The 27,985-nt window shown below is 40.9% G+C and overlaps 1 protein-coding gene across 3 annotated transcripts in view; it reads right to left on the bottom strand.

The window, feature by feature from the left end:
- Nucleotides 1–15,654, bottom strand: part of LOC129814491 (chromodomain Y-like protein) — a 30,452-nt gene extending 14,798 nt beyond the window's left edge. The window contains exons 1-3 of one of the 3 annotated variants that reach the window (XM_055867640.1): nucleotides 15,303–15,654; nucleotides 7,708–7,743; nucleotides 3,761–4,553 (exon numbers count right to left, since the gene is read on the bottom strand). In XM_055867640.1, coding sequence (XP_055723615.1) covers nucleotides 3,761–4,553; nucleotides 7,708–7,743; nucleotides 15,303–15,326 — 853 coding nt within the window. In that variant the 5' untranslated portion in view covers nucleotides 15,327–15,654. The remainder of the gene's footprint in view (nucleotides 1–3,760; nucleotides 4,554–7,707; nucleotides 7,744–15,302) is intronic. The other 2 variants (XM_055867638.1, XM_055867639.1) reach the window with 2 other exon arrangements.
- Between the last annotated feature and the right edge of the window lie 12,331 nt (nucleotides 15,655–27,985).

Genomic DNA, 27,985 nt, shown 5'->3' with positions numbered 1-27,985 from the left:
TTGCTTTTATACATGTCTACTACTCAAAAGTAGTTCATTCTCGCTCAAAAAGCACCAGTGGCATGTTTTGTTTCTAAATGTCTGCTCAAGAGTGAAGGCTTCATCGAGTTGTGAGACAGTACTTTTGCACATATACACACTGTGGCTGAGGAAAGGCACTACTCCCAATATAAGTGAACCCCAAATCAATGTAGTTCATCATATTTGCAACTCTTCGATGGTACAACGTCCCTGTCTGTTGTTTGGTGCTTTCCTGGGAAAGGGGGCAGTAGCTCTTCGGCTGCATCAATTTCACAACTGTCAGTGTCCATACTAGCTGGGCTAACAACAAATGTAGAATTACTGATGATAGCATTGAATGTGCTCGTGGAAGCAGAACAACTTGTGTAATCGCCAGGTGCAGGTGTAGAACTGCTGATAGTAGCAGTACTACCAGTAGAGCTGGTATGCGTCTGTGGACGCAGGCCTTACTTTTTTTTAACCATTAGTCCATTTTCGAGCAAAAGGAATGAACAGCAGCTACGTTTGGCTACATAAGGACCGTTAGTGGAATTCCCGCAAGAGTAACGGTTAATGTGACAATGTTAATTCTTTGACAATGTGTTGTTATCTCACTGAACACTAGATGATTTAATTCTTTGGCAGTGAAACGAGGCTAATCAGGCGAGAGAGAAAAAACTCACCCAAATGTACAGCACCGTTGGAAAATCTAAATGGACTGTTTGAAAATGTGAATCACATTTGTATTTAGCGTATACCCGACGGCATCGGTCACCTCTCTGACCAAGGCCCTTCTCCCCCGATTGCTCAGTTTAGCCAGCTCTTGAAAGAGTCTTGGTTGATCCAAACTTCTTCCATTTAAGAGTGATGGAGGCAAATGTGTTCTTGGGGACCTTCAATGCTGCAGACATGTTTTGGTTATTTTCGCTATATCTGTGCCTCGACGCCTTCCTGTCTCGGAGCTCTACGGACAATTCCTTCGACCTCATGGCTTGGTTTTTGCTCTGACATGCACGGTCAACTGTGGGACCTTATATAGACAGTTGTGTGCCTTTCCATATCATGTCCAATCAATTGAATTTACCACAGGTAGACTCCAATCAAGTTGTGAAATCATGAAGGATTATTAACGGAAACAGGATGCACCTGAGCTCAATTTCTAGTCTCATAGATGATGAGCAGATGGTCTGAATACTTATGTAAATCAAGTATTTGTTTAAAAATGTTAATACATTTGCAAACATTTCTAAAAACCTGTTAACGCTTTGTTATTATGGGGTATTGTGTGTAGATTGAGGGGGGCATTTAAAAAAAATCAATTTTAGAATAAGGCTTTTAATGTAACAAAATGTAGAAAAGGTGAAGGGGTCTAAATACTTTCCAAATGCACTGTAGTTACTCCACAATACTAACAAATGACAGAGTGAAAAGAAGGAAGCCTGTACAGAATAAAAAATATTCCGAAGACATGCATCCTGTTTGTAATAAGGCACTAAAGTAAAACTGCAAATCATTTGGAAAATAAATTAACTTTATGTCCAGAAAAAAAAGCATTATGTTTGAGCCAAACACATCACTGAGTACCACTCTTCATATTTTCAGGTATGATGGTGGCTAAACAAGGCCAAATATACACTGGAGTTGCTTACCAAGGCGACATTGAAATGTTCCGGAGTGGCCAGTTTTGACTTTAAATCAGTTTGAAAATATACAGCGACTGAAATGACTGCAACACTCAACAAAGAGCTGCAGTTAGTTTCAGAGTGGGTGGCAAGGAATAAGTTAGCCCTAAATATTTCTAAAACTAAAAGCATTGTATTTGGAAAAAAACTCACTAAACCCCTAAACCTCAACTAAATCTTGTATAAATAATGTGGAAATTGAGCAAGTTGAGATGACTAACCTGCTTGGAGTAACTCTAGATTGTAAACTGTCATGGTCAAAACATATTGATTCAGTTGTAGCTAAGATGGGGAGAAGTCTGTCTATAATAAAGCAATGCTCTGCCTTCTTAACAACACTATCAACAAGGCAGGTCCTACAGGCCCTAATTTTGTCACACCTTGACACTGTTCAGTCGTGTGGTCAGGTGCCATAAAAAAGGACTTAGGAAAATTGCAATAGGCTCAGAACAGGGCAGCACGGCTGGCCCTTGGATCTACACAGAGAGCTAATATTAATAATATGCATGTCAATCTCTCCTGGCTGAAAGTGGAGGAGAGATTGACTTCCCCACTACTTTTATTTATGAGAGGTATTAACATGTTGAATGCACCGAGCTGTCTGTCTAAACTACTGGCACACAGCTCGGACACCCATGCATACCCCAAAAGACATGCCACAAGAGGTCTCTTCACATTTCCCAAGTCCAAAACAGACTATGTGAGGCACACAGTACTACATAAAGCCATGACTACATGGAACTATTATTCCACTTCAAGTAAAGCAGTAAAATTTGATTTTAAAAACAGATTAAAAAACACCTTATGGAAAATTGTATGAACTGCCTTAAATTTGCTGGACCCCAGAAAGAGTAGCTGCTGCTTTGGCAGCAGCTAATGGGGACCCATAATAAATACAAAAAATATGTCAAGACTTAGAAATGGCTGTCTAGCAATGATCAACAAACAACTTGACAGAGCTTGAATATTTTTTTTAAAGAATAATGTGCAAATATTGTACAATCCAGTTGTACAAAGCTCTTAGTGACTTACCCAGAAAGACTGTCAGCTGTAATCACTGCCAAAGATGATTCTAACATATATTGACTCAGGGGTGTGAATTCTTATATAAATTAGATATTTCTGTATTTTGTTTTCAATTTGTCATTATGGGGTTGTGGGTGTAGATGGGTGAGATGTATTTATTTAATCCATTTTGAATTCAGGCTGTAACACAAAATGTGGAATAAGTCAGGGGGTATGAATACATGCCTCTTGTAAGACCTTATGATCTGTGAACCCTACATATACTCATTATAATGTGCTCTAACATATGGAGTATGTTAGATTCTGAAATAGACATTCATTTATTTAACATTAATCTCTTATTTAACATTAATCTCTTAACTACGCCCTTTTGATTTTGTTCATTTTAAAGACATTGTTTGGAACGATATACTCTACAAGTACATCACTTTTCCAGAGTGGGCTCTCCGCTAATTCTGAAGTTCTGATCAATTTTTATGGGCACCACCAACACAGCGAATGGTAAATGGATTACAAGGAATGCCCTCTGCTGGTGACTTGCTGAATGTGCAATCCTAAAGGAGGACTGAGATTGGTTAATGACCTATAATGTACATTTTTATGTATAAAATGGGTCATATCCTTACAAGTACCAAGAGAGCCCACTCTGGAAATGTGATGCGTTTGAAGAGTATATTGTTCCAAACAATATGTCTAAAAATAAGCTAAATCAAAAAGGGTAGTTTTGATATCCATTAAATAGTTCTAATGTTGAATAAATTAATGTGAACATTTGTATTTCAGAATCTAGACATACTCCATATGTTAGAGCACACTATTAGGAGTATAATGACACTAAGATGTCTGTATCATGTACAGTTTACGGATCATAGCGTCTTATAGGATGCATGTATAGGTCTAAAAAAGGCCTAAAATGGCCACTTTCATCATGATAAATGTAAAAAACATTTCAAACATCTTTCCTCCTCGTGAAGTTGTGAGAATTGCCAGAAAAGTAATCTGAGATACCCACAAATATTTGCCGCTGGCGTGGAATCGCCCTAGAGCCTTACCTTTCCCATTGAGTGTGCGTATGGATGCGGGTGTTATGGGGACTTGCTGAGGAATTAATGGGCTTTGAGTCCTGGGCCGGGTCCCCATGCGCGCTCTTTCTTCCCCAGGCCCCAGCAACAACCCTGGAGGCTTTTCCAAAAGGGCCACCTCTGGGGGCACAGAGTCCTGCTCCTGACCACCTTGCTCCAGACAGTGGGCCGCCTCGCTAGGCGAAGACTCAGAGTCCGCCCGGCTGCTCATGGGGCTTTTGGGTACCAGGATTTTGATCCCGGACTTCGCCAGGTCCATGCTCCGACGCACCGTGCCCACCGGAGAAGCCGCAGGCCCGCTTGTGAAGCCAGGTCTACAAATGTCACCGGTGGCCGAAACACTGTACTTTTGGCTCAAGTTAAGCTGCATGTTCGTTCTAGTGTGTGCCACGCCAGCGTCAAGTGGTGGCAACTGTTTTGAGATGGCCGTAGCTGCTGTGGTGGGCGAAGAGTCATTCCCGTGTTTTACTAGAGCATGGCTTCCTGCTCCACTGGGTGGCTGAGGCCTGCAGATCTGTTTGCGGGCGTTGTTTCTCGAACTGTGGCTGTGGGTGGTGCTGGGAGTACTTCGAGTGGAGCGCAGTAAAGTACTGTCTCTCTGTCTTTCGCCGTGTTGCCGATTAAAATCGTGGATGAACTCCACACAGGCAGAGAGGTGTGTCTCGGGCTCCCAGGTGTCCCCCTCGTAGCCATAGCCCCTCCAGCGCACCAGGTACTCAATCTTTCCCTTCTTGTTCTTCCGTTTGTCCACAATTCTCTCAACCTGTAACAGAATTTTTAAAAAGTTGGCAGTGACTAGATTTAGGGCAGTCACCAAGTCACAAATCATGAGACTAAAACGTAACAGCTATAGCATACAATGGGCTGGCTACGTGACGTGAGAAACAATCAGCCATATGGTGAAATCATCTGTGATATTCCAGGGTCGTATTCACCAGGCACCCAAATGGACAAAAAAGGACAAACAGGGCAGGACTCCCTAAACTTGTCCAATAAGAAATGCTTGTTTTTGGTATCCGTTTGCACTAATGAATACAACCCTGCTATAGCTTCTTCGAACACCCTCAGATCTCCAGTAGGATGTTTCTAACTCGGGGTAGACCTCAGAAATAAGGCAACCCCACATATATTGACCTAGCCTAGGAGGAGGCACCTAGGAAAAGAGTTGCCATCTATCAAGGACATTTTCATTAACCACTGCCGCCCTCTGTATAATCAAGGACCCCAGCCACATCAGTCCATGAACTGTTTTCATCCCAATGGTCTAGCCATAGTATTAGACCCAGACCACCAGCTCCAAAAAGGCTGTTTCTACCCACAGGCGTGTGACTAATGAATAGAAGATTTCATGGCTAATTGGGCCAGTTTTTTTTGTATTGGCCTACTTTACGATATTCCTTCTATAGGCTTTGATTTTATAGATATATTGCTGATTAGTGTAGTTATTTGTGTGTTTAACCCAAACTGTGTGTAAGATTGTCAATGTAGGCAATTTAACTACAGGTAAATGGCAAACTTGAACAAAAGAGTTTGAAACTAAAATGTTCAATGTAACTTTACTCCATTACCTCACATAGTATAGATAGGATGGGCTGGCTACTTGTAACGGTTCACCTATCGTCCAGGCCATGTGTGAAAATTAATGTTCACCTTTCATAAAAGCATGAAAAACTTTCAGATATGGAGCCATCCCAAAAGCAGCTCATGGCTGCCATTTCCTGTTACAAAAAATGTATAGTGAACAAAAATATAAAATGCAACAGTTACAGTTCATATAAGGAAATCAGTCAATTGAAATTAATGAATTAGGCCCTAATCTATGGATTTCACAAGACTGGGCAGGGGCGCAGTCACTTGGGAGCCAGGCCCAGCCAATCAGAATGATTTCCACCTATAAAATGGCTTTATTAAAGACAGAAATACTCCTCAGTTTCATCAGCTGTCCGGTTGGCTGGTCTCAGACCATACCGCAGGTGAAGAAGCCGGATGTGGAGGTCCTGGGCTGACGTGGTTACACGTGGTCTGCGGTTGTGAGGCCGGTTGGACGTACTGCCAAATTCTCTAAAATGACGGTGGAGGTGGCTTATGGTAGAATGAACATTCAATTCTCTGGCAACAGCCCTGGTGGACATTCCTGCAGTCAGCATGCCAATTGCATGCTCCCTCAAAACATCCGTGGCATTGTGAGAAAACTGCACCTTTTAGTGGCCTTTTATTGCCCCCAGCACAAGGTGCACTTGTGTAATAATCATGCCATTTAATATGCCACACCTGTCAGATGGCTGGATTATCTTGGCAAAGGAGAAATGCTCACAAAAAGGGACATTAACAAATTTGTGCACAAGATTTTTGAGAAATAAGCTTTGTGCGTATGGAACATTTCTGGGATCTTTTATTTCAACTCATGAAACATGGGACCAAGACTTCACGTTGCGTTTATATTTTGTTCAGTAGGTAGCCTAGTGGTTAGAGCGTTGGACTAGTAACCGAAATGTTGCAAGATCGAATCCCCGAGCTGACAAGGTAAAAATCTGTTGTTCTGCCCCTGAACAAAGCAGTTAAACCACTGTTCCTAGGCGTCATTGAAAATAAGAATGTTCTTAACTGACTTGCCTAGTTAAAGGTAAAAAAAAATATAAATATTTTGCGTCATATCTCCTGTACCAAACATAACATGGAAAATGTCATATCTACCCCTGTGTTTCGATGGTCAAGGATTACAATCACAAACAGTTCAGATTATTATATAAAACGATGGACTGCCAGGGTAAGAAAGCAAATTCAAATAGTTTCTGATGCAACAGAATATTATTTCTGTGGCATACAGAGCCAAACTGTCATCTTCTGCGGTTGTCTTTTCCCTGTAAAGGTGTCTACTGTGTGACACTGTAAATTCATGGAGCACAGAAAGGCCTTTGAAATGATCTTGACTCATGGACTTTGATTTCATGGGCACAGACAGTATGTACCTCAAGTGCTTGTGGATCCCAAATGCCACTCGCCAAATTATATTTCAGAAGAGAACATGTCCATTTTGGAGCAATTCACAATTTTCCTTTATGGACTCAGTCATGATAACATCAATCAAGCTCATGTTGAAAAAACAGAAAATGAGCAAATCCACCCACAAATGATGCATTGGTGCAGCACTTCAAACTCAATGAATACTAATGTTCTTTATTAATGCTAATTAATACTAATATTCCCTTTTCACAACAGCGATTATCAACACCCCGGCCTATACTCCCAAAGACCAAGCAGCAGCAAAGGAAATAAAGAAAAGATGGAAGGAACCTCCTTCAGCTGTACCAAGTAGAAGGTTGGAGTGCATATGACCATCTAGGCCAGACAAATTGTCAATTTAGGCAAGAGAGTATGGTAGAGTATGTGACGAAGATTCATGGCATGGATGACCAACAGGGTCATAGAAGATCAGTGTACAACTCTCTAGCCAGAGAGCTGTCCACATAGGCCGACAAAGATCTAATATTCTATGCTTCAATCCACTTCATCCCCATATGGACATAATGCTATAATGAGTCTATATCTGGGCATTCTGAGAATGTGGCCAAGTCATCAAAATCAGTCTCTTGATATGCTGTGTGACATTTTGTCTTCTTGTATAGCTTACTCTACTGCATTTTATTCGTCCAGAAGACGCAGCAGATTCTGTTGCGACATCAACTGCTGAAAGACTCCATCCTTCTTATGTCGTTCTTGGGGTTAGCAGTGTGCAGTTGCTCCTGCCTTAGCTTGGTATCAATGGTTAACTCCATTCATACATTTTCAGTAAAGCAGAATCAGAAATGGTTGATTCTGCATTACCTCTAACCTGAGCTTCATTTTCAAGCATTATGTAACATTTAAAAAGTGTAATCCAATTTTCAAATCAACATAAATAATATTATATTGCGTACCAGTGGTGAGGCAGACAGTGGTGAAGCTGAGGCAGGCTGCAATGCAGGAGGTGAAGGAGACGGAGAGAGGAAGCAAGCCGAGAGAGAGGTTAGTAGTACAGTGGTTCCAAAACTTGGGATCCCCTGAAATTGAAATAGGGTCCCATGAGAGAATCTTTAATCTTATCAAACACATTAATAACTTCCTTCTCTTCAAATTGTCATAAAATACACAATTTGAGCCAACTAAGGGCCTTTTACAGTGTTAGAATGCACTGTCATGTCATGTCATTATGTGTTGGGACAGCATGTTGGGGCGAGTGACTCTGAACTTAGAATGGCTAGCCCCAAGTCGTTATATATATATATTTTTTGTGTGCATTTTGCCCCATTACTCCTGCATACTTTGTTGACTACAAACTTTCTTTACCCAACCGTGGGACAGACTGTTTCCACACTCGGGACTCTGACTATTAGTTACACAGACTTTTGGCCTCCCATCCTATTCTAACCACCTCTCGCCGGCTTTGTATACATGTTACCTGATGAAATTGCTGTTACAATATGATCTTGTTGCCATCTGATGCACATTCAGATTAGAGGTCGACCGATTAATCGCAACGATTAAGGGCCGATTGAAAGTTTTCATAACCGAAAATTTTGGATGGCGTTTTTTTTTTTTTTTACACCTTTATTTAACTAGGCAAGTCAGTTAAGAACATAATCTTGTTTTCAATGACGGCCTAGGAACGGTGGGTTAACTGCCTTGTTCAGGGGGAGTCAGCTCAGGGATTCAATCTTGCAACCTTACGGTTAACTAGTCCAACGCTCTAACCACCTGCCTCACGAGGAGCCCGCCTTTTACGCAAATGCAGTAAGAAGCCAAGGTAAGTTGCTAGCTAGCATTAAACTTATCTTATAAAAAACAATCAATCAATCATAATCACTAGTTATAACGACACATGGTTGATGATATTACTAGTTTATCTAGTGTGTCCTGCGTTGCATATAATCGATGCAGTGCGCATTCGCGAAAAAGGACTGTCGTTGCTTCAACGTGTACCTAACCATAAACATCAATGCCTTTCTTAATCAATACACAGAAGCATATCTTTTTAAACCTGCATATTTATCTTTTTAAACCTGCATAACATGCGAACTAATTTGCCAGAACTTTACGTAATTATGACAACATTGAAGGTTGTGCAATGTAACAGGAATATTTAGACTCATGGATGCCACCCGTTAGATAAAATACGGAACAAACGTTTTGTTTTCGAGGTGATAGTTTCCTGATTAATCAAAGGTATATGGTTTAGAGAGAAATAGTCGACGCGTTATAATTCCTGTAATAACTTGCGGGCTGAATTTGAAAGGGGTTCCTTCGTTATTTTACCGTTCATGTCTTCCATAGAGAATGTCTTGATCTACTTCAAATAAGGTCTGTGTTTCGTGCAGGCTTAAACCGCCTCAACGTTTTGATACCCGTGTAAATCTCACTAGGATAAGGTAACGTTTGTCAATATTTTCATAAATCCACTCTACATTTTTTTTTATCTTCGCTTATATTTAGCCAATATTGAGAGTTACCTTGTCCTATGGATATCTACAGTTATAATATTGGCACGGTGATGTAAGCCTACACGAAACACAGACCTTATTTTAAGTGAATCTAAAAATATCCTATGGAATAAATGAAGGAACCGCTTTTCAGATTTTGCTAGGTATCATGGGAATTATGACTCACACTTTGGTTGTCAATTCTTACCATGCCCATTATTGAAATAGGATTTCCTGCATATAGAAATTAAAGTTTTTGTTTTCAACAATCATCACAGGTAACTTAAACTCTATTTTTATTCAAACAGTTGAGAGTATGTCTCCTAAGCAGACTCTTCAGTATCATTGTCACTTCAGAGCTGTGTGCATTTATGTATTATATTAAGTTAAAATAAGTGTTCATTGTTCATTCAGTATTGTTGCAATTGTCATTATTACAAAAATGTGTGTGTGTGTGTGTATGATTTATATATATATATATATATATATATATATATATATATATATATATATATATATATATATATATATATATATATATTTTATAAATCGGCCGATTAATCGGTATCGGCTTTTTTTGTCCTCCAATAAAATCGGTATCGGAATTGAAAAATCATAAATCGGTCGACCTCTAATAAGAACATCCAATAGTCAAAGGTATTTGAAATACAAATCATAGAGAGAGAAATAGTCCTATAATTCCTATAATAACTACAACCTAAAACTTCTTATATTGAAGACTCATGTTAAAAGGAACCACCAGCTTTCAAATGTTCTCATGTTCTGAGCAAGGAACTTAAACGTTAGCTTTCTTACATGGCACATATTGCACTTTTACTTTCTTCTCCAACACTTTGTTTTTGCATTATTTAAACCAAATTGAACAGGTTTCATTATTTATTTGAGGCTAAATTGATTTTATTGATGTATTATATTAAGTTAAAATAAGTGTTCATTCAGTATTGCTGTAATTGTCGTTATTACAAATAAATAAATAAAAATCGTCCGATTAATCGGTATCGGCTTTTTTGGTCCTCCAATTATCGGTATCGGCATTGAAAAATCAAAATCGGTCGACCTCTAATTCAGATGTCATGAATCAGCACTGCAGAGCTCTCCCTGTACTATGCCATGCCTTGATTGTATTACTGTTGATGATATCTGGAAATGTGCATGTCCACCCTGGCCCATCTACTGTTGCTAGTGCCAATTCTGACTCTGCTTCACTGATTTCTGCTCTTGTAAAAGCCTGGGTTGTCTGCACGTTAACACTAGAAGCTTATTACCTAAAATGGATCAATTAAAAGTGTGGGTTCACAGCTCCAATCCAGATGTGTTGGTCATTACTGAGACGTGGTTAACCTCTCTTGGGTAGGGGGCAGTATTTTCACATCCGGATGAAAAGCGTGCCCAGAGTAAACTGCCTGCTACTCAGCCATAAAAGCTAGAAAATGCATATTATTAGTAGATTTGGATAGAAAACTCTAAAGTTTCTAAAACGGTTTGAATGATGTCTGTGAGTATAACAGAACTCATATGGCAGGCAAAAACCTGAGAAAAAATCCAACCAGGAAGTGGGAAATCTGAGGTTGGTCGTTTTTCAACTCATTCCCTATTGAAGATACAGTGGGATATTCGTCATGTTGCACTTCCTAAGGATGTCAACAGTCTTTAGAACCTTGTTTGATGCTTCTACTGTGAAGTGGGGCCGAATGAGAGGGGAATGAGTCAGAGGTCTGCCAGAATGCCTTGAGCTCGTGACGCTCGTTCACGTGAGAGCGAGCTGTGTTCCATTGCTTTTCTGAAGACAAAGGAATTCTCCGGTTGGAACATTATTGAAGATTTATGTTAAAAACATCCTAAAGAATGATTCTATACATCGTTTGACATGTTTCTACGGACTGTATTATGACTTTTTGTCTGAACTTTTGCCTGGACCTGCCCGCGCGTCGTGAGTTTAGATTGTGTACTGAACCCACGAAGCAAAAGGAGTAATTTGGACATACATTATGGACTTTATGGAACAAATCAAACATGTATTGTGGAACTGGGATTCCTGGGAGTGCATTCTGATGAAGATCAAAGGTAAGTGAATATGTATAATGCTATTTCTGACTTATGCTAACTCCAACATGGCGGATTGGCTTGATTTGTCGTCTGAGCGCCGTACTCAGATTAGTCCATTGTGTGCTTTTTCCGTAAAGTTTTTTTTAAATCTGAGTATTTCTGTTTTTGAATTTGGCGCTCTGCAATTTCACTGGATGTTGACCAGGTCACCCCCTAGTGAGGTTAAAGGTCCTCAATGATGTCACCATTGCCCTTGATTCTAAGCAATATTGTGCTGCTATTTTTATTGACTTGGTCAAAGCTTTGGATACGGTAGACCATTCCATTCTTGTGGGCCAGCTAAGGAGTATTGGTGTCTCTCAGGGGTCTTTGGGCTGGTTTGCTAACTACCTCTCTCAAAGAGTGCAGTGTATAAAGTCAGAAAATCTGCTGTCTTAGCCACTGTCTGTCACCAAGGGAGTACCCCAAGGCTTGATCCTAAGCCCCACGCTCACAATTTAGAACAACAACATAGCCTTCTACTGCCTGAGCTATCTCATCCATTTATATGCAGATGATGCAGTCCTATACTCAGCTGCCCCCTCCCCAGATGTTGTGTTAAATGCTCTACAACAAAGCTTTCTTAGTGTCCAACAAACTTTCTCTACCCGTTACCTTTGTTTTGGAGGTGCTCAGAACAAGGTTATGTGGTTTGGTAAGAAGAATGCCCCTCTCACATCTGAGGTAGTCACCTTATACAAGTACCTAGGAATATGGCTAGACGGTGCACTGTCCTTCTCTCAGCACATATCAAAGCTGCAGGCTAAAGTTAAATCTAGACTTGGTTTCCTATATCGTAATCGCTCCTCTTTCACCCCAGCTGCCAAAATATCCCTGAATCAGATGACCATCCTACCCATGATAGATTACGGAAACATAATTTATAGAACGGCAGGTAAGAGTGCTCTCGAGCGGCTAGATGTTCTTTACCCTTCGGCCATCAGATTTTCCACCAAAGATCCTTATAGGATACATCACTGCACTCTATACTCCTCAGTAAACTGGTCATCTCTGTATACTCGTCGCAAGACCCACTGGTTCCTTATTTATAAAACCCTCTTAGGCCTCACTCACCCCTATCTGAGATATTTACTGCAGCCCTCATCCTCCACATACAACACCCGTTCTGCGAGTCACATTCTGTTAAAGGTCCCCAAAGCACACACATCCCTGGATTGCTCCTCTATTCAGTTCACTGCAGCTAGCGACTGGAAACACTCAAACTGGACAGGTTCTCTTCATTCAAAGACTAAATCATGGACATTCTTGCTGACAGTTGCTGCTGCTTTGTGTGAATGTATTGTTGTCTCTACCTTCTTGCCCTTTGTGCTGTTGTCTGTGCCCAATATTGTTTGTACCATGTTTTGTGTTGCTACCATGTTGTTATGTTGTGTTGCTAACCATGGGGTGCTGTCATATGTTGATGCCTTGCTATGTTGTTGTCTTATGTCTCTCTTTATGTAGTGTTGTCTCTCTTGTTGTGATGTGTGTTTTGTCCTATATTTATTTTTTAATCCCAGGCCCAGTCCCCGGAGGAGGCCTTTTGGTAGGCCGTCATTGTAAATTAAATAAAAAAGATTTATAAAATTGAGTGAAATACAGTATAAAGACAATTTAATATTATTCTCATGTCTATAAAATTCTATTTTTAAAACAGAGTAGTGAGGCAGACAGTGGTAAGGATGAAGCAGTCTGCAATGCAGGAGGAGGAAGAGGCAAGCAGAGAGATGTTAGTAGTCAGGGGTCGCGTTAACACAGGATTTCACATTTTTCACGCAGAAAAGGAAACAAAACGTGGAAAAAATATCACGCTGTGTTTTGAAAGCGCAGATCTAAAAAGGCTTATTTTTGTAAATTCTGCACCGCTTCAGTCAGGGTTCGCTCCAAATCATGAATGTAAAAGGACTAATTTCGTGCTTCATTTGCACATCTCTACTCGGATTTTTCTCCGGTAGCAAGTTAAAAATGCAAGATTAACTTCAAGCAAAACATTAGGAAATGTAGCTGGCTATAGTCCCTCTATGATATACAGAAATATGATGGCCATGCATTGTTTTTGCAAAAAATACTTTTTTTATTGTAAACTAATTTACTTGTGTGGCTGCTAGCCAAATAGCGTTGCACTTCTGTTGTCATCTGATGAAAACAATTTCATTTTCTGCCGAATGTGTTGCAATAACATATTTTGTGTGAAGAAAAACTAGAGTTGCACACCCCGCATCCCTCTATTGAGGCAAAAAATAATAATCTATATGAAAAGCAGGTGAAATGGTTTAAGTACATCCATTTGTTTGATGGTCCGCGTTTATAAATTGCTGAATTCTGAAAGTTAATTCGACCCCTGGTACTGTAGAGAAGTATTGTAGTATATTACATTATACTGTAATCTAAATTGGGATTAAGAAAAATACACATAATTAAAAATCACAGTGCAGTTATCACAAACGTAATCTTTCGTGTTATAGCCTAACTAAACGATAGGCTATAAAGGCCTGGGGGAAGTTGTAAAATGTAAATAAAACCAGAGAGGAATAGGCACATTTTTGGCTACTTTCGTGAATTTGTGAGACACAGATTACCAAGATATGCACACAACTATTTCTGCCCCGGCCGCTCGCTACCTCTTGCTGGCTCGCCTGCTCCTTCTCTTCTCTAATAATGCGAGTGTGTGCTCAGTCTTCGGTCTGTTGGATGTAGAATATCCTAGCCTATTCATTGATGACAGGCTGTACTTTACTGACTTTGCAAGACATTGCAAGCCAAGAAATTGTGAGATATAGCATTTGATTGCATATAGATAGGCCTAGTGCACAGTTCTGACTGTCTGCCTGGTGGCCGACCTGCCTATACTGTGCCCCTCCCCTCTCTCGCCGTATCAAATCTTGACAGTCAGGAATGGGAGTCGACACCAGGAGTTGACAGTCGAGGAATCAATTATTTTGGAGTCAACTCTCCACCACTATGTCATCGTCGTTAACAGCTGGGAAAATGTCAATGAGGAAAGCGACAGCAGCGAAGTCCTACAGTATATGGCAATACTTTGAGAAGTTAAATGAGAAGGAAACGCAAACTTGCGAGGTGGAATAGAGGTACATTAATGGTAGTGCAAGGTGCAATGCTTAACCATCTGATTTCCCCTTGTGGCCAATTCAATTGCAGTCATTCTGTTACAGATGTTTTGGTCACCGTTACCAATTTGGGGGGCCCTGAACAATTTGGTAACAGAGTGATGCATTTTCATCGCTTAATAACTCAAAATTGTTATCCGTAAAAACACTAACTAATTGGTAAGTCTACCCCTACTTGTTACTCCTCGGAACGGACAATAGCCACCAGGAGGAGTTTTATATCTGAAAATGTTCAGGGCCCCAAACTATACAATTGTACCAAGTTTCATGCCTTTAGGAAAAAGTTCACATATCACCTAAAATGTGGCACATATCTGCCTGGACTACTACTAACAACGTTAATAACTGGAAAGCATTCACATAATTACATATAGAATAGTACCTCTGTGAAAGCATAAGCCTACAATGTTAGCTACATTGATTTGTTTAAAAACCTGGCCACAAGACCTAAGTTAGAGGTGAGGCAAAACCCTCTTGCTTCAGAGACTGTAGCACCCAATAGCTAGCTAGCTAGTTAACTCACTCACTAGCCTAGCTTAGGCAAGTTGGTCGGGTAAAATAGCCAAGAACACATGACATGCATCGTCGGTATCACTGCTAACTAACGTTGGCTAACGAACAGTCAGCAAGCTAGCTATCGTTAAGGTGGCCCAATTTCGATTTAGTAGGCAACTTCTTGGACTGAAATTTTTATGAAGCTCAAGCTAATATGAGGTGTCTTTCAAGCCAGGTGGCTGGCTAAGAAGCTAATTTAGCTAGCTACACGAACAAAAAAACATTTCAGCTAGCTAGCTAGCTAGCAGTAGATAGTAGCTAACTCACCTCATAAAGCTCTTCCGAGGCCATTATAAGTTGCAATTTCTCTCGCCACTTGGCTAGCAAATCTTATTGGGTTATTAAAAGGACCTCCAGATTTGATGAAGCCCAGTTAACGTTAGCTGTCTTTGGCGTGCTCCCAATCCTCGTAACGTTAGCTAGGTACTCGGGGTGGTGTTCTGTCCAGCCCAACATGAGAACTTTTTTTCTCTGGGTCTGTGTGCGGAACTATTTATTTTGCGCTCACAGCTGCGCATGTTTTTGCGCATAAGAATGCGGTTTTGTAGCCTAGCCCTAGACTGAAAGTCAGACTGCTGGTAGCTCAGTGATGCATAGTCAATGTCTTTTTTACGCTTCTGTATTGATAAGGAGACAGTGTTCTTTCAATAATCCAATGTTTGATAAATATGGAGTGAGATTTGTTGCTTTATTCTGTAAATATGTCTACCACGATCCGTGCGTATACATTCAACATAACTCACAAATAAAACTATGATCTGTGAATATATTGACATATTTAGTAAATAAAACAATCAATGTAAATATATAAAAAATACATTTCACAAATTAAACCATAAACCATGGATATGTACAAATATTTCACAAATATTCACCAATTATACAAGGAGTGGGTCTAATCCTGAATGCTGATTGTTTAAAACCATAGTCCAGTGGTGTGTCTATTTAAGCAATAAGGTAGGAGTGGTGTGGTATATGGCCAATATACCACGGCTAAGGGCTGTTCTTAAGCATGCCTGGATACAGCCCTTAGCCATGGTATATAGGCCATATATCACAAACCTCCGAAGTGGCTTATTGCTATAATAAACTGGTTACCAACGTAATTAGAGCAGTACAAATAGATGTTTTATCATACCCATGGTATACGGTCTGATATACCACGGCTGTCAGCCAATCAGCATTCAGGGCTCGAACCACCCAGTTTCTAAACCAGAAGTTACCACCAGCTAAATCTATGACCCTAAAATGACTATTTACTTTTTTCCATCTAACTGCGATAAAACCACCATGAATCAGAAATAAATCTATGATGTGTAATAAATTCAACATAGCTCACAATTAAAACTAGAATTTGAACAAATGTAGAAGGATCTGTTTCCCAACACCATCATTACTAAAGTTGCACTTAGGGTTGCAAAGGGTCGGAAACTTTCCTGTAAATTTCCGGAATTTTGGGAAGTTCATTTGAAGTTAAGTCTGGGAATTTTAGGAATTTTACTTAAATTCATCAAAAAAGTTAGCTTATAACAGTGAACCTTTTTTTTGTGGGATACACTTAAGGCAATTCTAGGTCTTGTGGCATATTTTGTTTAAACTATCCCCAATTCAATGGAATTGCAACCCTCTGCATGCACAGTGCACTCTTCCATCACATGTACAGCTGATTCTCAAGATCTTGCACACTAATGAGATGCTATTGAGCCCACACTACTACACTCTCTGAGCCAAGGACTACTTGCTTTCTGATAAGTTTTGATTACAATACTGGGTGGGGTGAATATATTTTGTATGACATACATATATATTTTGTTAACTAGTAAATAGTAACCTACAGTAAAGTGTGTTTAAATCATTTCTAACTTGTTAACAATTTCTGCTAGTTAGTTTTTGCTACCATGTGGGTTTTAGCTTGCTCACTGCTCACTTGTATCACTGATCTTTAATAAGCTTACGTATCGGCCTCACGGCCTTCGTCAGAGCTTTTTTGACATTTATCTTACAAAGGAGTTGTTTAATCTAACTGCCTAACTATTTATCTGTTCATGGAATTGTATTTGTTATTTTCTTAAACAATTTTTTCTAATCTTTTTAGGAAAATGCCACGGGCACTATCTGATGTGTGGAGACATTTCACTGCAGCTAATGTAGAAGGAAAAGTTGTGTACATTTGCAAATACTGTGCCAAATCATAAGTGAAGAATACAACAAAGACGCAGAATCATCTGGCCAAGTGCATAAAGTTCCCTCAGCGCTCACAAGCAACCTCTGACAAAAGTCCCTCTACTTCTATTCGAGGTGAAAATGATGAATCAGACACCTTATCGATAGCAACAGCTCATGGTCCTCCTGGAATCAGACCTTTTTTTGACTCAATGGAGGAACGTAATCAGAGAAATGCTGAAGAATTTCTTGATCGAGCTGGGTATGCAACTGGTTCACCTCTGATGCTCACAGGCAATGTGTATTGGAAGAGATTTCTGAATGTTCTTTGCCCAGCATACACCCCTCCAACCAGACATGCTTTATCTACTCATTTGCTGGATGCAGAGTTCAACAGAGTTCAAGTGAAGGTCAAGCAAATCATAGAGAAAGCATACTGTATTGCAATCATCTCTGATGGATGGTCGAATGTTTGTGGGCAAGGAATAATTAACTGCATCATCTCCACCCCTCAACCATTATTCTACAAGAGCACAGACACAAGGGACAACAGACACACCGGTCTCTACATTGCAGATGAGCTGAAGGCAGTCATCAATGACCTTGGACCACAGAAGGTATTTGCACTGGTGACAGACAATGCTGCAAACATGAAGGCTCCTTGGTCTAAAGTGGAGGAGTCCTACCCTCACATCACACCCATTGGCTGTACTGCTCATGCATTGAATCTGCTCCTCAAGGACATCATGGCACTGAAAACAATGGATACACACTCTACAAGAGAGCCAAGGAAATGGTTAGGTATGTCAAGGGTCATCAAGTTATAGCAGCAGTCTACCTCAGCAAGCAAAGTGAGAAGAATAAGAGCACCACACTGAAGCTGCCCAGCAACACCCATTGGGGTGGTGTTGTCATCATGTTTGACAGTCTCCTGGAGGGGAAGGAGTCGCTCCAAGAAATGGCCGTACAGTCTGCCGATATGGACAGCCCCATCAAGAGGATCTTCCTGGATTATGTATTTTGGGAGAGAGGTAAGCAGCCTGAAAACCTATAGCAATAGCCATTGCACGGATTGAGGGAGACAATGCCATCCTGTCTGATGTTCAGACTCTGCTTGCAGATGTAAGAGAAGAAATCTGTACTGCCCTGCCCACTTCACTGTTGCTCCAAGCAGAGGAAACTGCAGTTCTGAAATACATCAAAAGGTGTGAAGACTTCTGCCTGAAGCCCATACACGCCCCCAGCATACATGTTAGACCCAAAGTATGTTGGCAAGAGCATCCTGTCTGGTGCAGAGATCAACAAGGCCTATGGTGTCATCACTACCGTGTCTCGCCACCTTGGCCTGGATGAGGGCAAGGTTCTCTAGCAGTCTGGCGAAGTACACTTCCAAGCAAGAGCTTTGGGATGGAGATGCAATATGGCAGTCGTGCCAACATATCTCATCAGCCACCTGGTGGAAGGGACTTTGTGGATCTGAGGCTCTTTCCCCTGTTGCCTCCATCATCCTCCAAATCTCACCAACATCAGCCTCCTCAGAGCAATTGGTCCTTGTTTGGGAACACAGACACCAAAGCACGCAACAGGCTGACCAATACAAGGGTTGAAAAATTGGTGGCCATCTAGGGAAATTTGAGGCTTTTTGAGCCTGACAACGAGCCATCCTCAACAAGGTTGGAAAGTGACAGTGAAGATGAGGCCTCAGAGTCTGATGTTCAAGAGGTGGACATTGAGGAGGTCCAGGGAGAAGATATGGAAGCCTGAGAGGAAGACAACCAAAGCTTTAGTTTCTCGAGTATCATTTTGCAGATGTATGTGGAAAACGAAAATTGGAAGGATTTAATCATTTGCAATTATGTCTACTCATGATAAGGTAAAAGTTTTATGTTTCTGTCTCCATATGATATGGTAAATATATTCAATGCAAAAAACATCTACATTTAAATGCTATTAATATTAATTAGCATATATTTCCGTTAATTCCCATATATTCCTGTTAATTGCCATATATTTCTGCTAATTCCCACGGAAAGTTTCCACTTCTGAATATTTCCCAAAATGTGCAACCCTAAAACTCTCGTTATTTACCGACTGCCTCAGACCACGCGTACAACGCGTACCTTATACACAGAAGAGCTGTGCTAAACATATAATCAATGTTTATCTGTCTCTCTGTGACCGCCAATATCTTCACAACAAAGTTGAGTAGAAATACAAAGTTTCCCAATGTCTTTGCAATTGTTGCAAACAAGTGAAAGATAAAACTGAAAACTGAGATGAAGGCATTAAAATATAAATAGCCTACAGTATAGGCTACATAGGCCTATATAATTCAATAATATGTAAATCAATTTAATGTACATTCAATTAAGTTCTATTTTGCTAATTGTTGGCTACTGTCTGTAATTTTTTTCCTCAGTATATTTCGTGATGTGTAACAATATGTGCAAAATGATGTTCCAAATCTTGATTTAGTGCATTATTATAGGGTAAGCTTTAGAATAAGCAGCCTCAATATTTGCAGCCATAGGTGATATAATCTTTCTTGGAGCTGAACCGTCATTAATAGCCTATTGTTGAATAATAATAATTTGAAGGTAATTTTTATTTTATTTGTATTATTATTCTTTTTTTTCTCCCCAATTGGTAGTAGTTACTGTCTTGTCTCATCGCTGCAACTCCCGTACGGACTCGGGAGAGGCGAAGGTCGAGAGCCATGCGTCCTCCGAAACACAACCCAACCAAGCCGCACTGCTTCTTGACACAATGCACATCCAACCCGGAAGCCAGCCGCACCAATGTGTCAGAGGAAACACTGTACACCAGGCGACCTGGTCAGCGTGCACTGCGCCCGACCCGCCACAGGAGTCGCTAGTGCGCGATGAAACAGGGATATCCCTGCCGGCCAAACCCTCCCTAACCCAGACAACGCTGGGCCAATTGTGTGCCGCCCCATGGGCCTCCTGGTTGCGACCGGCTGCGATAGAGCCTGGGCTCGAACCCAGAATCTCTGGTGGCACAGCTAGCACTGCAATGCAGTGCCTTAGACCACTGCTCCACCCGGGAGGCCTGAAGGTTAAAATGTGAATGAATTTAGCTGATCTGAGAGCAGCACTGCCTTTCTGCCTTTGGGCTCCCGAGTGGTGCAGCGTTCTAAGGCACTGAATCTCAGTGCAAGAGTCGTCACTACAGTCCCTGGTTCAAATCCAGGCTGTATCACATCCGGCCATGATTGGGAGTCCCATAGGGCGGCGTACAATTGGTCCAGCGTCGTTCGAGTTTGGCTGGGGTAGGCCGTCATTGTAAATAAGAATTTGTTCTTAACTGACTTGCCTAGTTAAATTTAAAATATTTAGATCCTATCAGTCTCCAGACTTCCAATAGTTGCTTTTAAATGTTTTTGACAGTTTACTAAACGATTACTGATTTAGTGTCACGCCCTGGCCTTAGTTATCTTTGTTTTCTTTATTATTTTAGTTAGGTCAGGGTGTGACATGGGGGATGTTTGTGTGTTTTTGTCTAGTCGAGGGTGTTTGTAGTGTCTCGGGGGTTTTGGTAGAGTTTATGGGGTTGTGTTCAGTGTAGGTGTCTAGGTATGTCTATGGTTGCCTGAGTGGTTCTCAATCAGAGACAGCTGTCTATCGTTGTCTCTGATTGGGAGCCATATTTAAGGCAGCCATAGGCATTAGACAGGTTGTGGGTAATTGTCTATGTCTAAATGTTAGTAGCTTGTGTCTGCACTTTCGTTTTGTAGTGTCACGGTTGTTTTTTTGTTAGTTTGTAAAAGTGTTTTGTTTTGTGTTCATCTTCTCTCAATAAAAAGGAAGATGTATTCGTATCACGCTGCGCCTTAGTCCACTCTTTCACCAGAAGACGATTGTGACATTTAGAAGCACAGAGTTACCTCAAGTCAGCACAAAAACAACAGGAGCACTGCCTCTGCTATTCCAACACCATTTCAACTTAAACATTTAAATATCATCAAATCAACAAGGCATATATGCTTAGTTTAATACACTGGAAACAAACTTAAAGACACCAAAAACAATTCTTTCTAATCAATGTTGCTAAATGTCATGTCGCTAGATTTGGAACTTTTGTGAAATAGCACAGTTACAAATAGAAATCAAACTGGATGGACATCAGAAATAGAGGAAAGACTAAGAACAAACAAGAGAGAACTATTGTAAAGTAGACTGTGTCTGTAAAATGTGTATAAGATGTATAAATTGAAGGTAAAAGCAGAAGTGTTTATTAGTTTACTCCAGTTGGGGGATCGGTGGTAGGGTTTGCAGGGAATAATAATAAAGGTATATTCTTTAAAAAAGTATGTATGTCTATATACAGTGGGGAGAACAAGTATTTGATGCACTACCGATTTTGCACGTTTTCCTACTTACAAAGCATGTAGAGGTCTGTAATTTTTATCATAGGTACACTTCAACTGTGAGAGACGGAATCTAAAACAAAAATCCAGAAAATCACATTGTATGATTTTTAAGTAATTAATTTGCATTTTATTGCATGACATAAGTATTTGATCACCCAGTAAAAATTCCGGCTCTCACAGACCTGTTAGTTTTCCTTTAAGAAGCCCTCCTGTTCTCCACTCATTACCTGTATTAACTGCACCTGTTTGAACTCATTACCTGTATTAACTGCACCTGTTTGAACTCGTTACCTGTATAAAAGACACCTGTCCACACACTCAATCAAACAGACTCCAACCTCTCCACAATGGCCAAGACCAGAGAGCTGTGTAAGGACATAAGGGATAAAATTGTAGACCTGCACAAGGCTGGGATGGGCTACAGGACAATAGGCAAGCAGCTTGGTGAGAAGGCACAACTGTTGGCGCAATTATTAGAAAATGGAAGAAGTTCAAGATGACGATCAATCACCCTCGGTCTGGGGCAAGATCTCACCTCGTGGGGCATCAATGATCATGAGGAAGGTGAGGGATCAGCCCAGAACTATGTGGTCTGATGAGACAAAAAATAGAGCTTTTTGGTCTAAACTCCACTCGCCGTGTTTGGAGGAAGAAGAAGGATGAGTACAACCCAAGAACACCATCCCAACCGTGAAGCATGGAGGTGGAAACATCATTCTTTGGGGATGCTTTTCTGCAAAGGGGACAGGACGACTGCACCGTATTGAGGGGAGGATGGATGGGGCCATGTATCGCGAGATCTTGGCCAACAACCTCCTTCCCTCAGTAAGAGCATTGAAGATGGGTCGTGGCTGGGTCTTCCAACATGACAACGACCCGAAACTTACAGCCAGGGCAACTAAGGAGTGGCTCCGTAAGAAGCATCTCAAGGTCCTGGAGTGGCCTAGCCAGTCTCCAGACCTGAACCCAATAAAAAATCTTTGGAGGGAGCTGAAAGTCCGTATTGCCCAGCGACAGCCCCGAAACCTGAAGGATCTGGAGAAGGTCTGTATGGAGGAGTGGGCCAAAATCCCTGCTGCAGTGTGTGCAAACCTGGTCAAGAACTACAGGAAACATATGATCTCTGTAATTGCAAACAAAGGTTTCTGTACCAAATATTATGTTCTGCTTTTCTGATGTATCAAATACTTATGTCATGCAATAAAATGCAAATTCATTACTTAAAAATCATACAATGTGATTCTCTGGATTTTTGTTTTAGATTCCATCTCTCACAGTTGAAGTGTACCTATGATAAAAATTACAGACCTCTACATGCTTTGTAAGTAGGAAAACCTGCAAAATCGGCAGTGTATCAAATACTTGTTCTCCCCACTGTAGGTATGTGTATTGTCGTGACAATTTCCTGTATTACCAAATGATGAGAGAGAACCACACACCAGTCAGAGTTATACTTAAACTTCACCTTTAATAATTAAGATTTTGCAATAGCATTTGACTTTCAACATTTCAGTATCTCTAATGAAAAGTTGAGAGTGGTCAACATAATGGCAACTGAGATCTTTTATAGCAAAGATCCACCCCCTAGTCGACATGACAAACCACAGATAATAGGAACTGTTCACAAAGAAAGACTTTTACTTGAGAGAGGAGTATCCCATAGCCAGACAGCATTCGCTATAAATTATTGTTCAGTTTGGTCTCCTAAACGAGGTTCTAATCTCGTTCTTGGTACCAAAACATTACCTCATCCAATGGCATATATCAAATACACCCCCTCCTGGACAAGCTCAGGGAGGAAAGTGAGCCTCTAGGTCATATACTAGGTCAAGAGAAGGGCAACATCAGAGGGGACATACAATGGTTACTGACACTGCCATACTCCTCCCCCCAATGGGAAAAGGAGGGAGTGACAGGTGTACAGACATTGTGGAGATAACTAACTGGTTCCCCATTAATCACGCCATCCCTTCACATGCTTTAGGAATAGTTACAGACACATTCCTATAAGAAGAAAATGTTCCATTATGTCCTCCTCCCCTTCTGATATTCTGCATAGCACCACATGGTTTAACAGATACATTCACATATGAAGACAAGCCTGACCTCTCCCCTCTCTGGGCCCCACGTGTCTGAGCCCTAGCTAAGAAGGGATAACTACAACTGCCAACCCTATAGTCCAAAGGGAAACATTCTAATGACAAGTATCTCACAAGCATATTATGAAAATAAAACATCTTATCTATGTTTACCCAACTAATTCTGATTCATCCCCAACATCCCCCTCTCAAGGGACTCCATACCTTCTGAAGAATCAGAACAGTAACATGGTACCTTACTAACAGTAGTTGCAGAGTATATGAAAAAAAATATATATATACATAGTCAAAATTTAAAGATAATAGGGAATCAAATCCCTTCAATGTCGAGTACCTTATTTCCATGTAAGCTTTCTCCCTTCAGAAACTGAGTTTACAACCTTTTATACCACAAGACAGACTTGCACATGTTTAATCACACAGAATAATACATTTGTTGAGTAAAATAAAAAATATCAGAACATATAAATGCACCCTAAATTACAGGAGAACCAGTGTCTAAACACAGGCCTCATCACAACATATAGGACAGTCATAGAGCGTCTGCTAAATGACTTAAATGTAAATGTAAATGTCATCCCTCTAAGTCCTCATGCTCAAAATTGGGTTCCCCACTATCAGAGATTTAGTCAGGAATAGGTCAGGGAAATCATTCATATACTGTGAACCCTCTCTATCTACACTGTCCAGTGAGAATATTTCACTGTGTTCACCTGATTGTCGTCCATCAATCTCAGATTCTTCAACGTCATTTGCAAGCAAGGGCATAGTAAGAACAACATCAACCACTTTATTAAACAATTTCTTCACACAAATTATAATTAGCAACAGAGCAATCAGTAATATTACACCATAGATGAACCAGTGGAAAATAGTCGCTCCCCAAGCACAAAACACTGACTGAACCCACCCTAACGGATAACAGTCGATGTCAGGCTGGTGTTCCCTTTCGAGAACACCACTAAGCTCTTTCAAATGTTCCACTACAATAGTCAAATTGTAATCTCCCTGGGGTATGAATGTACAACAGTGATCTCCTATCATTTGACACACCCCTCCTTCACGTGCTAGCAACATGTCAAGTGCCACCCTATTTTGTGTTGCCATGAGTCGAGTGGCTTGCAAATCTGGTTTTATCATAGAAAACCCTGCAGTGGTCAAATTTACCAGGGATTCCAAATGATATCCTAGCCTATCCAACTCATGTGCATTCGCCGATGCCCCATACCAGGGGAATAAACCACGCCAGAACTTTTCCAATTTCGAGGATCGTCGCGAGTCACTGGGGACATAATTGGATTGCGAGATGTCCCTCTTAATTAGTCTTAACCTGCTTGGAATTGAGGAATTAGTCTTATGCATTACCACAAGGGATATGTTTAGTTTACCAAAAATACAGTACCCTGTCCAATTTGTGGGTAGGTAGAGATAGGCTTTATCACCACAAATCCAATAATGATCAGTAAATGTTGCCGAGCCAAATTGATGAGGAGAACGATCGTCAGTTTCCGCATCAATAATGGTGTGCCCAATCCTCAGTCTAATGGGGTATCCAGAACTGCATGTTCCCTTCTTCCAGCTACATCCTATTGGGAAAACACTATAATTGACACATGTTGACATTCCCAGATAGGATTCATTAAATTGTGGTATGGAAATATTGCTTGGATTGTGACAATGACAGGTCCTAAATGGGGTTCGCCGGGGTTGGACTTGAATAGTTTCTGGTACACGGGATCTAGGTTCTAAGATGATTCTACTGCACCAATGTGAACAATCAAATCCCCCTAATAAATCTTTTGTTGGTGACAAATTACCATTAATGCATTTATCCCTCAGTGTTCTACCTAGTGAGGGTTGCCCCCCTGTATTCTCATTGGACAAGAGCACTTCTAGTGCACATAGAGTGTCATTTATGCTGACCTCTACTGAATACTGTAAGAATGGGGAGATCGCTGAATGTGGAAACAAGCTACATACATAACAGGAGGTATTTCCTAACATCAGTTCAGTCTTTACTGTATAGTTAACCTCTTGACGCTAGGGGTCAGATTTACTATTTTTTTTAAATAACGTTCCCAAGGTAAACAGACTATTTCTCGGGTCCAGATCGTAGAATATGCATATAATTTACAGATTAGGATAGAAAACACTCCAAAGTCTCCAAAACTGTCAAAATATTGTCTGTGAGTATAACACAACTGATTCTGCAGGCGAAAACCTGAGGAAATCTAACCCGAAAGTGTTTTTAAAAGAAAATCTGTTTGCTTGCCCGTCTTTCTTCTATTTAAAGGGGTATCAACCAGATTCAGTTTCCAATGGCTTCCTCAGGCTGTGACCAGGCTTTAGACATAGTTTCAGGCTTTTATTTTGAAAAATGAGCGAGATTTTTCAAAAGTAGTCAGGTGTCCTTTGATTAGTTCCTGCGCAAGAGGGGAGCTCTCCATTTTCTTTCTCTCTTTTATTGAATAGGTTACGGTCCGGTTGAAATATTATCGATTATGTTTGTTAAAAACAACCTGAGGATTGATTATAAAAAACATTTGACATGTTTCTACAAACATTACGGATACTTTTTGGAATTTTCGTCGAACGGAACCAGGCTTTGGTTTTCTGAACATAACGCGCAACCCAAATGGCGTTTTTTTGTTATAAAAGTAATATTTATCGAACAAAAATAACATTTATTGTGTAACTGGGAGTCTCGTGAGTGCAAACATCAGAAGATTATCAAAGGTAAGCGATTAATTTTATTGCTTTTCTGACTTTCGTGACCATGCTAATTTGGGGCTAGCTGTTGTAGCATTGATTGATACACTCACAAAAGCTTGGATTGCTTTCGCTGCAAAGCATATTTTCAAAATCTGACACGATAGGTGGATTAACAACAAGCTAAGCTGTGTTTTGGTATATTTCACTTGTGATTGCATGATAATAAATATTTGTAGTAATATTTTGCGCCCTGCAATTCAGCGGTTGTTTAGGAAAATGATCCCGCTAAAGGGATCCGTAGCGCAGAGAAGTTAAGCAGTGACCACCAAGTGTTTCCCTTGTGATTCCTACTGTGACGCTCATCCAGTGGATGCATCGACCTTCTTCTTCTTTCGATATGGGAGCGGCTATTGTTTGCTGGACTCCTGTCCTGAGCCTGCCGTTGGCTTGAGCTGGAGTGGCTGTTATTTAAGTCCCACATTGGGACTGAACGGTCATCAGTCAAGTCCGTACCATGTTGTCTTTCCAAGACCGGTTGTCCTTGAGTTACTGTCCATATGGCAACTGTAATGAGAAGGCTCAAGACAAGAGCAAGAAACATTATGCGTAGAGTCTGGGCCTGATCCTCCCATGGCCATCTAGGCGGTGACTTCCGGCGACTCTGTTTCTCCATCCTCAGGGTCTGGTGGGCAGTATGGCACCTTCCTGCAGTGGCTGGGGTGGATCCAAGTAGACTTCTCAGCTACGCGAACAGCAGTGGGGGTAATCAGCATCACCTGGTATGGTCCAGTCCACCTCTGCTGGTTCCAATGCTTTCGTCTCAGGTCCTTCACCACCACCCAGTCACCTGGTTGCAGTTTGTACAGGATCCCCACCAGAGGCTGGGGTAGAGCCGCTTTCACCCTGGGGAAAAGAGCCTTCAGAACATTGTTTAGAGCAGTTCAATAACTTACCATGTCATCGTCACAGCCCATCAGTGTCAGCTTGTTCTGTGGGAAGGGAGAATTAATCATCCTCATTGGTCTACCTGTCAGAACCTCATGAGGAGCCAATCCAGTGGTTCTGTGGGGCCGCCCTCGCATGTATATCAGAGCCAGGGGCATCACAGTGATCCAGGAAAGCCCTGTCTCTGCCATAAGCTTCACCATCTTAGATTTTAGGGTTTGATTAGCGCGTTCAACTAAACCGCCGGAATGCGGCCTATAACTACAATGGGTCCTGAGGTCTATCTGCAGACTCTCAGACAAGTTCTGTATCACCAGGTTTACAAAGTGGGAGCCATTGTCGCTGGTTAATTTAGATGGTAACCCCCACCTTGGGATGATCTCCCTAAGGAGATTCTTGGCTACTGCCATAGCAGTGGAATGTCGACATGGGAAAGCCTCTACCCACTTGGAGAAGGCTTCCACTATCACCAGACAATATTTGTAACCTGGACAAGTAGAGAGTTCAATAAAATCCATCATTATGTGTTGAAATGATCCTTCAGGGGTTGGATGAGCCGACAGTGGCATGGGAATCCCTCTTCCCATGTTGTTAGTCATACAAGTCACACATTTTGCACAACATTGTTCAGCAAACCCAGA

Source organism: Salvelinus fontinalis, chromosome 17 (genome assembly GCF_029448725.1).
Source record: "Salvelinus fontinalis isolate EN_2023a chromosome 17, ASM2944872v1, whole genome shotgun sequence".
Classification (NCBI taxonomy): Eukaryota; Metazoa; Chordata; class Actinopteri; order Salmoniformes; family Salmonidae; genus Salvelinus; species Salvelinus fontinalis.
Note: the sequence above shows the minus strand (reverse complement) of the source record. Positions and strands in the feature narration are given on the sequence as shown.